The sequence below is a fragment of the Tachysurus fulvidraco genome, chromosome 21 (assembly GCF_022655615.1).
Source record: "Tachysurus fulvidraco isolate hzauxx_2018 chromosome 21, HZAU_PFXX_2.0, whole genome shotgun sequence".
Lineage (NCBI taxonomy): Eukaryota > Metazoa > Chordata > Actinopteri > Siluriformes > Bagridae > Tachysurus > Tachysurus fulvidraco.
The window spans coordinates 14,705,378-14,722,408 of NC_062538.1; the positions used below are offsets into that span (position 1 = coordinate 14,705,378).

A 17,031-nucleotide genomic window follows, 5' to 3' on the forward strand; every position below is an offset into this window, starting at 1 on the left:
TGTGTTCTCATGCTGTTCTTTGGAACAATGTAGTTTACAGTACCTAGCAAAATTTCCCTCACCATAGAACACTAATGAATTGAATCGCTGCCTATACTGTGTGCCATGGTGCTAGCGCCACTGGTCTACATTTTAAATTGAGTCACACACATCCTTATTGTTATCTATTATCAATCGTGTATCTAATTCTTTATTTCTACTCTAATAACATTTTGTTTAAAGTAGTGTAAAGCACAGTGTGTGTTCAAGTTGACCTTGATGGGGATTTGCTCCCTGACCTGTGCTTCTTAATCTAGAGAAAAATCCTGACAAAAAAAAAAAACACCCAGCTTTTGCCAAAGCGTCTCTCCTCTGCCCTTTCACTTTCCTCATTAAACTCCCAGGAATGTGATAAAGTACCTAGTCTGGAAAGTGAAGCTACAATACCCCCAACATCCTAACACTGTTCTTCATGCAGACCTTCGCTTTGTTTTCTGGTTTAGTAATGATCCTGACTTCATTTCAAAACAGTCTCCATAAAATAGCATTTGATTCTAAGTATGTTTGACTTTTATAAGCAAATCTAGTATTTTATGCAAATAAATAGAATAGCATTTGGGGATTTATTTTAGAAATAAGGCTTGCATTCTGAGATATATTTTATAAGACTAATCAATGTTAGCCTTCAGCTCTTTCTTTGTGTGGGTTTAATATTTTACCACCTGTCTCCTGGGTTGATTCTGGAGTACAGTGAATAAAAATTGAGGTCTTAAAGATTTTATTATTAGGAAAGAACATTCCATGTGGGTTGTTGCTGGGATTGATACCACAGCAACCTGCACTTGGGTATATTGTAGATTAAAGGTTTCTAGTTAAAGTCACTCATTCACACTCACTATCTCTCACCCTTTCTCCCTCTCTCCTCCCCTCTGTAGCGTAGTGGTATGTCGGTACATAGCAAATGAAAGGAATATTTGTTGAAGCTTGCCCAAATCAATATAGAGTTTACTGAAGCATGTTAACAAAATGCTTTGTGCTAATGCTCTTAAATAGGAAGGAACTTTTCAGCAATTGGTGGATCCTGCAATATTGAAAGCTTTTTAACGAAACAAAATGAATGTCTTTGTTTCAGACCTAGATATGTCTGCTTCTTACATGCAAAACATCTCTCCATGAGCTCTGGGGCGTGTGAAGTATTGGCACGCAAGTTCCAACATGCACAAATGTGTTTTGATATAAGCTGAAATTCACTGGTGCTGCAGTGTTACCCTGTGTGTTTTCCAATATTATTTATAATATAATATTATGCAACTCCATTATAGAAAAGACAAACTTGACTTTGACCTTTTGCTTCAGCATGGACTGTACTTCCTCATGATTTTTTCAGGAAGCAGATAACAGTTATAGCGGGTAACATAAACCTAAACTGTCCAGAAGAATTGGATTAGTATCTACTTACAAGCTGGATTTTGACATAAATGATCCAACTAAGCAACTAATCTGCTTTATTTATTTTTTCAATGGGATCAACTCCTTATACCTTTAAATGCCTTTCAGTCTAAAAGCTACATTTTAAATGTTTCAGGTCATCACCCTTAGCCAAAATAGCTCTACATTCCCTTTGCATTTGTCTTTTTTCATTGAATGTTCAGTTTGAGATTTAAACCAAATATTACTACAAGGACTTTTTTTTATATACTTGGTGCTTTATTAATGCCACATCTCTAATTGACACTTCAGTGTTTATGTTCTGGCTGAGCAGGTTTTTGAGCAAGTTTCATTTATGCTGGCGTAATCAGGTTTCACAAAACCTTGCTTCACTTGGCATGAACCATGTTGGCAAACATTTAGGCTGATTTGTATATACATGCTATAAGATTCATGTCAAAGGCAAGAAGCAAAAACAAAACCTTAAGCAGGACATTTATATTCAGTTGATTATTGGGGACATATATGACGCTTGCATCACTCACTGACCTTTGATTAAGATGAGACGGAATACGTCACACAGTATACAATGCTATGGTGTAGGTGAAGGAGTGCTTTTCTTTCTAATGCAGATGAACTGCAAACTCTACTGTGTTGGCTTGAGTGTATTGTTGTGGTATGTTTGTCTGAAGTGTGTCAAATAGGATCACAGCAAAGTAAATATGTATGGAATTTAGAGACATATAAAGGATGTCAAGCGTTTACCCTGACAAACAGAGTTTCAGCTATAAGTTCAGTTTATGAAGAATTTCAATCTGAAATCAGTCAGGTTCATCCACCCACTTATTTGGAGAGGTATTATTATTATTATTATTATTATTATTATTATAATAATTATTATTATTAGTAGTAGTAGTTTGCTACCTACCTATTTGTTCTACCTAAGCTATAAAAGTTGATGCTATGACTTGTCAAAATACGGGCTAACCAAAATGATGAGACACAGCTTTATGTTCTAGTTGGGCTGGTGCTCTGTTGATGCTCCTCTTGTTACACCTACAGTATTCAGTATATTCAACATGACAGAAACACATAATGATACCATCTGAATGCCATTTAATGATGACTTTACAGACAGCTCTTATTTTACACAACAGATTTATCTGTAAAATGTGTCTGTGCTTTCTCATTACTGTTTCCACACAGCACAAAGCAAAATCCAACATCATCCATTAACAAAAAAACAAAAGCAAAAATAAAAGTCTTCAGCTCCAAGCTCAGACTTCTATGTCTACCAAAGGCAATGAAAGTGAAGCATCAGTGGTACCTTTATCGGTGTGTATGATCATACAGTGAACAGAAGAGTGTTTTACATGTATCTGTACAGGGTTTCAGAGTGCAGTAAATGTTTACAATTTTGCACTAGAAGAAAAAAAAGACAATGATCCTCAAAGAGAAAGCAACTATTGTATTTGAAATATTTGTTTCAAATGGATATTTATGGGAAATGACAGATATTCTGTGTGTGTGTGTGTGTGTGTGTGTGTATATATATATATATATATATATATATATATATATATATATATATATATATATATATATATAATATATATTTTATCTCTAATAAACATTTACAGATGTTGATATGGAACGGTTCAGCTAATTGCAAATTTTTTAAACTTAATGCCTTATAATATTTATTTAGGCACTCTGAAACAGTTCACAGCTATGTGCACTCTGGGTAAATCTTTTTAAAAATGAGCAACTTTAAAAATCTGGAGAGATTAGCACAGCATATGTACATGTACAAATTACACACATCCTCATATAAAGGCTATTTATAAATAATTCAAAGTTCCATGGTAGCTTTTGTGTGGCAGTTCTCAGATTTCACTGTGTGCGCGCACACACCCTAATATGTGTGTGTGTGTGTGTGTGAGAGAGAGTGTATACAAATCATTCAGAATAAGGAGAACAACAATAAAAACAACAACCCGGCATTCATGAAGTGCTCTGCTGATGCGGAGGATTGAAACAGTGTAATTATTGCAGCAATCTATCAGCATGCTCAGTAAACTCAACGCTATACTATACAGATGTGCTTTGGGCTCTGCTGTTGGCTTTTGTGTTGTGTACTTGCATAACTTGCTGTTATGCTGTTGCTTGTTCACAGTGATTTAATAAAGCGGTACAGAGACTGAGCATATCTAATAAACACTCGTCGTATAACGTGATCTGAAGAGTAGGAGAGAGCTGGAACAATTGTGGGCTTTTTTGGGTTTAAATGATTGTACTGATACATGGGTCACTTGTAACACCACTTAGTACATGCTGTTAATCATGTACATCAGGAAAATCAATGTTGAACCGTCATACATTCACTCTGTGTGATAGCTTTGAGTGTGACTTGGAAAATATTAAGAAGATAAAGTAGATCACTGGATATCTGTCCAACACATTCAGAGAAGAAAAATCACAGAACAGTCACCAATTTAGCCGACTTTTGATGCAGAGCCCATTAATCAGTTTTGCCTCATTTTCTTTTTTTTTTTATCATAGTAAATGCAGAAAAAACATAATTACAACATTTTCCCATTTTACAACAAGTGTCCCGAGAATCTATAAAATGGGAGGGTGCTGAGGCAAATATGCGGATATGATGATCTGCTGTGACAAACCTGAACAGGGAGAACAACTTCACTTGTCTGTGTTTCTGTGTGTGTATTTTGTGTTTGCGTGATGCCACATAGTGCTGTTGCACGTTGCTGCACAATCAGGCTAACAGGAGTTACGGCTGTACCACAGATCACACCTGTGCTTTCTCACAGTCAAAGATTAAGCATAAAATATCATTAGACAAATACTTCAGCCACAGAAAAAAGGGGGCTTTCACAAACATCTCGAGCAACACTGTACGGACCCTGCTGTTATTTATTTATTTATTTATTTATTTATTTATCATCTAAGAAGATTTACGTGTGTGCAGTCTAGAAAACAAATGTCTTACAAGTGTGCCAGCTCTCCTGTGTACTCTGACACATTTCTGTTTAGAATCTTCATAGACTATTATTGCAAAACTGAAAGGCTTTGAGGTGTTCAAAAGAAATGAAATTAGTGAAAAAGGAAATTTGGAGACAGTTCTTAACTTTTCATTTTTGCATCTATTAATGGTGTGCTTGTGTGGATATGGGGCTACAGTACTTATATTCATTTTGAATCACATCAGAAGTAGGAAAAACCTTTTTCTGTCCACGAGACAGGCACAAAGTGGAGTTTTTTTTGCTTGTAGTGCTAAACAAAGCTACTGACACTTGCTAAAGCAAATAACATCATCCTTCATGTTGTTTTTAATTCCTTAAATTAAGGCACTTCCCCACATGTGAGGGTGATGGAATAGTAATAATAGTCTCTCTCTCTCTCTCTCTCTTTCTTTCTCTCTCTTTCTTTCCTCTCTCTATCTCTTTTGTTCTACCTTTCATGTTTATGGTTTTTCTTCTCAGCAGCTTTCAAGTCTATCGGACAGTCAGAGCGAGGTCACAGTGGTTGGATTTGACAAGTTGGAATCACTACAAGAAGATGGAGTGGAGCCAGTTTGTGGATTGAGCTCATGGTCTGTGTTCTCCGTCAATCTGCACACTTGCTCCTCTCCCTGTCGGATGAGTTCGTCCAGGTGGCGTTGGCGGATGAGAAGGGCCGGTTTGGCCCGAATGTAGCGGCGATAGTCATGCAGTTGTGCAGTGCTCAGATAACCACCCAGAAACTGGAGCACGATGCGCTCACGACGGTCCAGGTTCTCCTTCAGCTCACGTGCATCTTCCTGTTGACTGCGCAGCTGCCTTTGTTTCTGCTGCAAGGATGCCTGGTCACACACAAACACAAAAACCAACTGATATGAATATCATTTGGAAGAATGGTGTTGAATATAAGTATGAGCTGAATATCATTAGGAAGAATGGCGATTTTCTCTTCTGTGCAGTTGTAGAATAAATGCAGAAGAAAACTGAAGCTGGCTTGTGGTGACCTAACACCTTCATTTGTTTTGGACTTTGGGTTAAATTGAACCAATTTAAGAGAATGACAATAAATGGCACATAACTGCAGTGACAAAGAAAACTACTAGATTATTATGTTAGCTTGTCTGGAGGCCTGATATGTCTTTTAAAAAAAGGGGACACATTTGCCTTGTGCCCCAAGTCTCCTGGGATAGACTTCAAGTTCCCTGACACACAGCAGGATAAGCAGTTAAGAGATCGTTGGATGGATGTCTTTTAAAAAAACAGCCAACATCATAAGAAAATTCTATAGGTATATCTTTGGCCCTTAACTTTTATCTGCTCAGCTCAAAGGTTGGATAAATCTGCCGAATGAATAAATGTAAATGTCAAAATCAGTACAGGTGTTTAAACAAATACAGCATCTTCAGGTCATGTCAGAATTTCAGCTATATCGAGTTTCTGCCTTTTAAAAGTGTTCATCTCTTCGTCGATCTTATAACAACCATCACAGTATCTTTAGCAGCAGATAAATTTAGCAAGTATAACGTATAATGCCAGGATTATACATGTGAATCAAACACTCCAGGAAGAAACAGGAGTCATATCTGTCATACTAATCATATCTGATCTTGTTCTACACTGCGGTTGGATATATGAGCAATCACTGTTGTTAGGATTTCTAAATAAATGCTGGCCGTTGTGGAATAGTTGTGTTTAGATTAGCTTGTGAACACTATGGCACTACCAGATGAATGAAGTTTTAGATATTATTTTATTTTAAATATTAATTATATTTTAGATTTCTGTCTAAAAGATGTTAATTTATTGCAGTTTTGGAAAAGACGGCAGCTCGGATGAAAACCTTTATCCAGAGCGACCTACATTTATACCACTGAGCATCTGACGGTTAAAGATCTTCCTCAAGTGATTTGAACTCATAACCTTCAGATTAAGGGCCTCTCCTAAGCACCCAATGGTGGCATACAATCTTAGATACCTACAATCTATAACCTTAACCAGTGAGCCACCACTGCCCCTAAAAATGACCATGTTTCCACCCCGGTTCAAATCAAAAGCCTTTTGCTTCCTAGGCAAACTTAATAACCACCACATTTACCTTTAAATTTACATTTGCTGTATATGACGGACTCCCTTATCGAGAACAAGCTACAGAAGTGCTTTGTAGTCTCAATCATAGACATATCTCATGCTACTACAGTATAATGAGGAGATGCATTGTACTACAGCAACAACATGGTGGTGTTATTATTATTAGTGTTATTATTTCTGTCTGAAGAGAGGCAGTGACTCACAAAGCCAGGGGCAGTTGCTTCTACTACCTGGGTGTTAGTACAGAGAAGAATCTTAATGCCTGTCTTCTTTGTGGTGCATGGAATGCTAAGAATGTGCTACTGAGCAGGGTCTGATAAGTGTTTTCATGCAGGTGTAACTGCTCTGGCTTTGTCTGTGATGGTTAAAGTTTAAAGAAGTATACACAGAAGCAGTAACTGGGACAATTTTGGACAGGCTGAAAAAGTCATGCAGCTGGATTCAGATGTAGTAACAAGGGTTAAGTGGGACATAGTGTGAGACCTGCTTGGAGTCGACTGCAGTAGTAGGATCAGAATGATCAAGAACCCTGATTGATAGGCATTTCCTTCTGATGCTGTACAAGATAAACATGCATGACTAAGACTAAGACTAAGACATCATATCAGTGTGATGAGAGAGAAATAGTTGGTTGTCCAAAAATGACACAACCTTCCCACATTTACCCAGGTTTGGACCGGACTGAAAGTACACTGTCTTGTACAAGACTCAGTGGCTGGACTGGTTTCCTGCTCGGAAACAGCGTGCGATCCTAGCCACTGGACCAGCAGGAAATACATATTGTCACGTGCTTGATTTTATTTGAAGTTAAATGCTGACAAAATAAAACAGCAAAGCAAAAAACCACCAGTACTTGAATTAACAGCCGTACACTGGGCCCCAGGTATCAATATTTTCTAATGCTGTGTGCAAATTGTTTTTGTAATTTTTGTACTACGATTTAAAAAAAGCTTGGGAAATACTGATTTTCCTGACAAAGCTCATGTAGCTTGTATATAGTGAAAGACATAGATGAAAGATATCCCTGTATAAAGGCTGAAAGACAGACGTGGAAGTTATTTTGAATTACTTCAATGGCAGTAAAAATATTTAATAATAAGAAGCAGGTTCTATATCTGCCAACGACTGAGGCATTTGTTTACAATTTGTTTACATGCACAGACAGAGCAGCCCATCCTCTGTTTACACTGTTGCATTTCTTCTGTCACATGAATAGTTGTTTTTGTCATAATTTATGGGTTTTCATTAGCTTCCTTTCTTTATTCAAGAATTCTGTCAAATTCTTTAATTATAACACATTATGAAATGACTGGTTTTTACAATATTTTCTTGATGGCATTCTTAGTCCCAAATCTTACATTAGTCTTTACACACACTCAGGAGCATGATTAAGATCTGAAAGTTTATCTGAATTTACAGGATTTTTGTGTTGTTTAAACACTCGTACAAAAGATTCATGAACAAATCCATTTGCATCCAGCTTAATAAATAAGGATTGATTTTTTAAGGCAATACTGATAACAACGAAAAGGAAAAAAATCACTTATATGCTTATATATTGTCAGCTGACAGTCAGTGTTACGTACTGCACATCACTGGTCATGATGGACTTTTGAAAGACCAACAATTAGGAATTCTGTGACAAAAAATAACTAAACACTAAAAATAATTCAGCACTATTTAAAACAATGTGTATTGTCTTTGGAAATATTTTATTCTTGCTTTCTTCTAGCGTTTGCCTCTCAGCTGTTTTTCCACCAGCCAAACAGCTCCCCATGGTAGCGACTGTTCTATGCAACACCTAATGGCCAAGATTCCCAGAGGAACAATGATCTGACAAATAACTGTATCCAGAACTGAATGAGTCCTTGAGCTGTGCTTTCATTGTAAAAAGTATAGCTGTTATGACCCTATGACCCAAACCTATTAAAGCATAACCAGTAATTTTCCTTTCAATCTGATTATAACGATTTAGATATGGTTATAGTATTGGAAATATGTTAGAAATACACTGCAGTTCATTTCAGTGGAACTTTTATCAGCTTTACATTAGGGCAATAAAGAGTGTTTACAGAAATATTATAAGATTAATTGTAGAAATGTGAGCAGAAATGTGAGGTAATTCACATATACACACACACTCACACACAGACACACACACAGACAGACACACACACAGACACACACAGACACACACAGACACACACAGACACACACAGACACACACAGACACACAAACACAAAGCTTGTGCCTTTTCCGGTTCGGAGCAGTATCCCAGGTGAAATGAATTTTGGTGTAGCATTAGCAGTATAATTACATCAGATTTAACTCTCAGTATATCCTTATACTGTAAAATAAATAAGTCTAGTTCAATTAAACCATTTAACTGTAAATGTGGTGCCACCTGGTGGCCACGGCACTGCACACGTCTCCAGATTCATTCTGTGAAAAGACTCACAATTACATTTTTCAGATTACTTCACAATATCTAGCTACACAAATATCATGGGTGGCTTTAATTTGGTAAATACATTTTGTTTTACATGAAGTGACATTATTGTAAATATCGTAACATTCTTACTTTTAGAGCATCAACACAAAACTCTCGGTGAGTTTCTAGTTCCAGTTGTGTGAATAAGTTTTATTTAATAACTAGAAATGAATATGAGTGGAATTTACACTACAATGGGATGTGTAGTAAGCATCATGCTGTGCTTTTAAATAAATGTAGAGTATTTTAATTACAGTACTGTGTCAGCATCAGGAAAATGTGTTATGTTTTAGCTGTATCTAAATTAGACAAATGTTGTTTTTTTAAATGCACATGGATTCTTTTTTACTATAGAGCTCAGGAAAGGTAAAACATAAGCCTGTGTGATGATTAAAACAAATTCCTAAAATCATGCAAATTGTAATTCATAGATTTAAAAAACCTCAATTGATTAAAATGGCTGAACATCCAATAAGACATGTTTTGCTTTGGATATTAGACATTCCCTGTTTCTCTGAATTCACCATAACTTAGTCGCCTTGCCATGGCAGCACTATTCGAGATATCAAAAATCCCTTCGGAATTTAGTAAGTGCAACATCTCGGCAACATGTTGACCACTTTTGATGTCAATCGAATTCCCTAGGAGGACTACTTAAAAGTTCACCGCATGCAATTATGAAATAATCCAAAATGGCCGACTTCCTGTTGGGCGGAGCTCATAGTTTAGAGCGCGAAAGTTGTTCAGGTCGATATTGCCCGATCTGTGCACAAATGTTTGTTTTTGCATTACAGGGGGCGCTACAGAGCCCCACTGCCACGCCCGTATTTCCAGCCTTTGCCCAAGCCTAGTGTCGCCCGACTTTGACGTGTATGCCAAATTTCAAGAGTTTTCGAGCATGTTAAGGGACCCCAATTGGCCAATGTGTGCATTTATTTATAAATAAATAAATAAATAAATAAATAAATAAATAAATAAATAAATAAATAAATATAATAAACCCGAGCAAAAACAATAGGGCTTCGAACCAGTCTGTGCTCGGGCCCTAACAAGAAGGATGTACGAATTCTTACAGAAGTTCCTTTGCTAATCTCTACAGCTTGATGACTTCATTTCATTTAAATGTGTGCCATCTCATTTCTGTCACAACACACAGTGTGATGTCTATTAAGATGTGATGAGTAATGAGTAATAGGTATGAAATAGAACACTAACACACCCATACTGAGAGGTTTGTGTGTCTAAATGGGGCTTTTTAAAGCAGTCACACCCACAACTCCTCTCCCATCACATCCACGGTGAATCATTGAAACGTTCATTAGGATGCCAATGACTGTAAATTCGAAATCCTGAAACACACACACACACACACACACACACACACACACACACACACACACACACACACACACACACACACACACACACACACACAAAAGAAAAGAAAATCTTCCCACACAGCCTACATGCTATTTATGGTACCTTGAATTACTCTTCTGAATAGTATCAGGTATTCAGCAGCATTGACTGGATATTGATCAGTCGCACATGGAAGCAGGATTTAACAGACACTCAGCCTGAAGGAGACACCTACTGTGTATTTCCTGTCCTGTTGTGTTCTGGTTTATTCCTGTACTATTTATTTTTCCTAAGGTTCACACAACTATCTTGTAAATCATCTTCTTACTTTCTTCAGTGTACAATTAGACTAATTAAACTATGAGAATTATTTAAATGTGTTGTCTGCCCTTAACATTGAGTATTTGAAAAACTGCCGAGCTCCTGTGAATTTCACACACAACAGCAGCTACAACTGAAAAAGAATGGTGCAAAAAAACAAAAAACATCCTGTGCACAGCAATTCTATGAGGGGAAGTGCCTAGCTGGGGAGAGAAGAATGGCTGGACCGGTTCGAGCTGACAGGAAGTCTATGGAACATCAAATAAGCAAATAAGGAGAGACAAAAACGTGTTTTTGAGTTATTCAGCTGTTTCATTCTGAGAAGAATTGACTTAAATAATAGAATTCAACTGGAATTTTAATGACTTGATGGAGCAAATGCAGAGTCAAATCTGAGGAGATAACGGTTGGTTTTTCCTATGTATGTAGACAAGACCATTTTGGGTTTATCTATCCAGTTTACGTGTTGTATATAGTCAGAAACTTTCTTAATTCTGATTTTTTTAAAATGAAATATAGTTTATTTTTTATTTAGAATTTTTATTTTTCAATTATTATTCATTTCTAACCCCACCCTGGTGAACCTGCGGAAGGATTCTGTGGTTGATCCTGTGGCCTGGATTCGGTTCAGACAGGGACTTAACCCAGCCACTGAGGGGTTGAATCTCAGTGCCAGTCCTAAGCCTAGATAAAATAGGAGGGTTGCATCAGGAACAGCATGTGGTGTTAAACCTGGGCCTAAATCAAATATACGGATCTGCTGTGTTATGAACACCGTCAAGGTTTTTTCCTTTAAAATCATAGGTCGTTTTATTAACTTGCTTTACCCTACAGTTTAATTTCCCACTTTTTATTTGGAATTTTTCACCCTTGATAACAACCACTTCATATTAGGACTAGCATCAGTGCAGCACATCAGTGTTTGAACCTCTCACCCTCTCCTCAGTGCTCCCCTTCTCTGTCTCTATCTGCAGGGCATTAAGGGCGTTCTCCACACGTGCCAGACGTCCACTCAGAGAAAGCAGCAGGTTGACGATTTTTTCCAAGTCACCAATAAACATGCGGTACTTCTCGCTCTCGTTGGGTTTGCAGTGCTCCTGCACCAGTGCCTCTATCCTGCAGCCCAGAGCGCTGTAGCACTGCTGCTCCTCCACCAGTCTCTTTCTCTCCATCTGCAATGCCTCCAAACTCACAGTCAGAGCCCGCAGGAGCTCCACCTACAGGAGCACAGGATACACTGCACTAAGTACAATCTCTAGCATCTACTGAATTTCATTTTTTTTCTGAAAGGTCACGAAACTCTGCAGTTTCCTATTCAGGATTAACTAGTTATTTATAAACAATGTTACTGTATTTCTATTCCAGAAATATGAATAGATGGAAGTCAAACCTTCTTCTCGTTCAATTCAGACTCTTCTTCATCCAGATCAGTCTCCATCCGTCCCTGAATAGCTTTCACATGAGCCTCCGAAGCAACAAACTCAGCACTCTGAACACTGTGTGAGGTCACACACACACACACACACACACACACACACACACACACACACACACACACACACACACACAATGTACAATTTAAAGATGACAATCTTGTACCACAGATGTCTTTGGACTGGGGAAAGCACAATAAGAACCTGCAAAATCCACAAACGGGGAGGAGGTTGGAATAAAACCCCCAACCCCAGAGATGCATGGCAAAAATACTAATCACGTGCCCCTGCAAGTGTCTACATTAAGCAAATGTAGACATTAAGCGACTTCATAATTCCAACTAAATCAATTCTATTACATCTTATTTGTATAGCACTTTTAACAATGGAAACTTACAGAAATATAACAATTTAGAAGAAAAAAGTAAAAAAAAATGTAAATTTAGATTTATTTTAAAAGAACAAGCCTGAGGCAAAATGGCAAGGAAAAACTCCTGAGACAATGTGAGGAAGGAACCTTTAGAGTAACCAGACTCAACAGGGAACCCATCCTCATCTGGGTGAGACCGGAGAGTGTGATTATAAATAATGTCCTTTCTACATCTCTATATTCAAATGGAGTTGTGTAACCTGGAGCTCGGAGATATTTAATATAAAACACCAGTCAGGTTTCATCATTGCCATTATTCTTTCAGAATCTTACAATGTTTAGTTTTTCTTTTAACCAAGTGACAAACTTTCATGCAGAAGTTAACCTGACCAAACTTCATAGGCTCCTTGTGACTGTTATTGTATCTTCTGGGTCTTCTATTTTTAAGTTTTGGGAGAAATGTATTATTTTAGCCTTTAAAGTACACAGTGTCAGTGTGCAGAACCCTGACTATTAGATTAAAGACAAAATAAAATCAAAAGCACTTAAAGGACAGTCAGTTTTGTCTTTATGTGTAAACTCTGTGTTATAGCTTTAGCCTTTAATGTTGTTGTATTTCTTGTATGTTGTACATACAGCACATTGGATGTTGCTTTTTTTTTAAATTTGTTTCCTCATAATTTGTTTTAGCAAATGAATTTTGTACATTATGATAATGTTATGTGGCTTAAGTTATTACTCTTATTTGTAATTTTCTATGCTTACATGCATGTCCCTATTAAAATATACATTTCATCGATACATCAATCAAAAAAATTTTTTTTTATGTTCTCTAACATCCTGTCCCACTTCAATTGGAATGCAGACACACAAAGTCACACAGTCTCGACCAGACATGAACAATACACAAAACTCTGATCACAGATGAACTGGATTCCACTCAGCAAACAGAGCATAAATAACTAAATAATAATTAATGACGCATATTTCCAGACAGAACAGCTACTGCGTCATTTCATACACAGCTCAATTCATCAAATCTGTCCTCATATGACACAAAGCACACTGAAACATCCACTGTGAGTTTTAGATCCATTTATTTAATAACGTGCTATCCTGTAAAAATACACTGTCACACTGAAGTACTATTTCTAATATTCAGTTTCAAGTGAAGATAATTGATTTTAATAATAATGGATTAATATAATAGTATTTAGTAAGCAGAGGTTTCATCTCTGTCAAGCTGAATATGTTCCAGTACTTTACCACTAGGTGTCAGTGTTGCACTGCTTTTCCATGTAGAACGCCACAAAACGCAAAATCTTCAAATTATACACAAGAAGACAATCTAATCAAATGTCAGTATGCCATAATTTTCTAATCAAATAAGAATTGATAGTGATATGGAAATATGTTAAGCATTTAACATGTGCACTAATGCAGTGATAAAGGCCACTAAAGCTCTTGTACTTGTATTTCTCCTATTGTATGTCCATTATAAGGATCCACTAACACATTCACCTTTTATGAAAATAATCTTTTAAAACTATTAGGCTCATTATGACAATAAATCAATGTTTCCCAAGTAGCTTATAATTTTTTAACTAACTAAATCACTAAAAAAGATTTTTTCAGGGATCAATAAATCGTTCATTCATCAAACTGCATATTATTATTATTATTATTATTATTATTATTATTATTATTATTATTATTATTATTATTATTATTATTATTAATACTACTACTACTAATAATTTAATTAAATTCTATTTATTTGTATAATGCTTAACAATTCCCATTGTCTCAAAGCTTTACAGAAGTATGGAAACAGAAGAGAGAAAAATAAATAAATAATATATATATATATATATATATATATATATATATATATATATATATATATATATATATATATATATATATATAATTATTATTATTAAGAAGAAGAAGAAGAAGTAAAATAATTAAGTGAATATATACAATTAAAGTTTAAAATTAACTTTAAAATTAAAAATACTATATACAGTATCTATCCCTATCCCTAATGAGCAAACCGGAAGAGACGACGACAAGGAAAAACTCCCTGAGATGACATGAGGAAGAAACCTTGAGAGGAACCAGACTCAAAACGGAACCCATCCTCATTTGGGTGACACCCAATAATAATAATAATAATAATAATAATAATAATAATAATAATAACCTCTAAAAGAGACATGGTTTTCTTACCTGTCACCTGCATGAATGCTGCTGGTGTTCCCTTGTTGCCATGGAGCAGATGAGCAGGAAGGGAAGATGTCCTCCATCAAGTCAAGCATAGTGGAGCTTGCCCAGATGTCCAGAAGAGGAGCGAGATCCTCGTCTCTGCTCACCAGCTCCCGAGCCAGAGTCTCCACCTGTATCTCCGCCTCTGTGCGCTCTCTCCTGGCCAGAAGTGGTGACTCAGGGCTTTCTGAAAGCTCTTCTGGCCCAGTTTTGGAGATCACAGCAGTGACATTGGTGATATTGGGCTCAGAGGTTACTGACAAGGATGAGACAGTGTTATACAACTGATCATCTCTCTCTTGGTGGGTGGTTGTGACAGACAGATGCTGAGCGACACTGTAATGAAAGCATACACAGTCTTTAGTTCTTTAGATCTTTTGCAGTTTATCGATTTCTTTTTATTTATTTACTGAAGCAGAGCCACTGACATAGATGCTGAAATACAATTAAGATTTATTAAAATAGATATAAAATAAAGGCAAATAAAGCAGGGGCCCTATTTTTGTGCAAGAACAAGCATATTAGGTTAAAACAGCTTTTCAGTTTCCTTCGTTGTTATTGTCATTGCTAGAAATTACAGTTACAGTTAATTATGCTGCTATGATGTGGATGGAGCTCTACAAGAGGGAAATTTGCATCCGAATCCTGTCATAGCAGAAGGATTATCAAATCTACTTTTTGTCCAAAGTTACTGTTCACCAAGAGTACCTTTAAGTACAATGCTCAAAACTGTAATTTTACTATAAATAAATAATATAATAATCTACTAATTAAAGCTGATTTAATTGATTTATCTACAGTAAATAAGCACAATAAATAACTGCAGTTGTGACTGCCTAATGTGAATAAGTTATATTTCTGTAGCATAATTATGATTTTAAAATCATATAATTAATACAAACAAATAATATGTGCAGTGGGAATGGAGTAATGGGTGAGCTGTACACCTGTCTGTGGTTCAGGGCAGTATATTTATTTGCTCTTTTCTCACTCCTAAGCTGAGCTATTAAACTATTAACTATTAGTAATAAAAATTACAGCTCCACTCTCTCTATTTACTGCCACGTACATCCCCATTCCCAACCTATTTTTCAAGGTTTTCAAATTATTTTAGTTTACAGGTTTTTAGAACAGCAAAAATCTGTTCGGCTGTGGGATAAACTGAATATCAAAAACTACTGAGAGATCTGCAGTGATTGTAAAGTGCAAGTGAACAACTGTATGCCAATAATAGTACAACGTTTGTGCCCTACATTACATGAGCATTAGGTAACCCGAGTGGTCAAGTAAGTAATTATTAACAGCCTTGATAAAGAGGAAAAGAATCCTGGTTAATATCTTCAATCATCTTGTCCAATGTATTGCCTTCAAACTGACTGTTTTAAACAAAACCACTGCACTACTGATGGAGTTTGCATATGATTAACAATGCTATAAAAACCAAGACAGTATAATCCTAAATAACACCTGTAATTGTACCTGTTCAGTATTTGTGATTCTTGAGACACTGTGACATCAAGTGACTCTTCCTTTCTCTGAGGCTGGGCTGATGGGTATGGAATTGGAGGTTCCTCAGAAATGTTTCCTTCTCTGCTTGAGAGCGGCTGTAGTGATGGAGAGGTTGGAGATAAAAACACTTCATCCTCCTCCTGTGAAACAATTGCAGATGAGGCAAAGTCAATACTGGACTCTGAGATCCGGAGAGATGGGAGGGACCTAATGGGAGAGTTGGAGGCTTTGGGAGAAGTGGCCAATCCAAAATTGATTGGCCGGGGAGGTGGAGAGAAAGATGTGACTGACTCTGTGACTTTTTGGCGTGAAGGCGAAAGGTCATAGGCTGTCTTGTCTGAGTTGTTTGGAGCATCTTCGGAGCTATTAACATTGGCAGAATTTTGATTGTCCATTCCTCCTACCAATGGATTTTCTGGGACAGTGCCTGGGAATGTGATGGCATCTAGGTTGGGCTGGCATTGTGTCGTGTTGGTGCTGTGCCACGCTGAAGAGGAGAACGGACAGGGTAATCCGACTGAAGCTGCTAGGCCTGAGGCACTATGGGCTCGGGGTCGGTCTGAGTGGCGCTGTCGCTCCCTCCTTATCACAGGTGGGTTCAGCTGAGTCAGACCAGGGGTAGACAGAGAGCTATGCTCCAGACAAACTTCACTTGATGACCTTTGCTCAGGTGCCTCGCTTCCTGATGTTCTGTTTCACATACAGATAGAACAAAAGGTACTTAGAATATGACAAAAATACCATACTTAAAGAAATTCACAATA

The 17,031-nt window shown here is 36.9% G+C and overlaps 1 protein-coding gene across 9 annotated transcripts in view; it reads right to left on the reverse strand.

Annotated features, from left to right (window-relative positions):
- Positions 1 to 2,506: 2,506 nt before the first annotated feature.
- shroom3 (shroom family member 3) overlaps positions 2,507 to 17,031 on the reverse strand; it is a 70,502-nt gene continuing 55,977 nt past the window's right edge. For all 9 annotated transcript variants that reach the window (XM_027152871.2, XM_027152868.2, XM_027152870.2 and 6 more), the window contains 5 exons: positions 16,238 to 16,957; positions 14,723 to 15,094; positions 12,078 to 12,183; positions 11,623 to 11,904; positions 2,507 to 5,269 (listed from right to left, as the gene is read on the reverse strand). In XM_027152871.2, the coding sequence (XP_027008672.2) occupies positions 4,934 to 5,269; positions 11,623 to 11,904; positions 12,078 to 12,183; positions 14,723 to 15,094; positions 16,238 to 16,957 (1,816 nt within the window). In that variant the 3' untranslated portion in view covers positions 2,507 to 4,933. The remainder of the gene's footprint in view (positions 5,270 to 11,622; positions 11,905 to 12,077; positions 12,184 to 14,722; positions 15,095 to 16,237; positions 16,958 to 17,031) is intronic.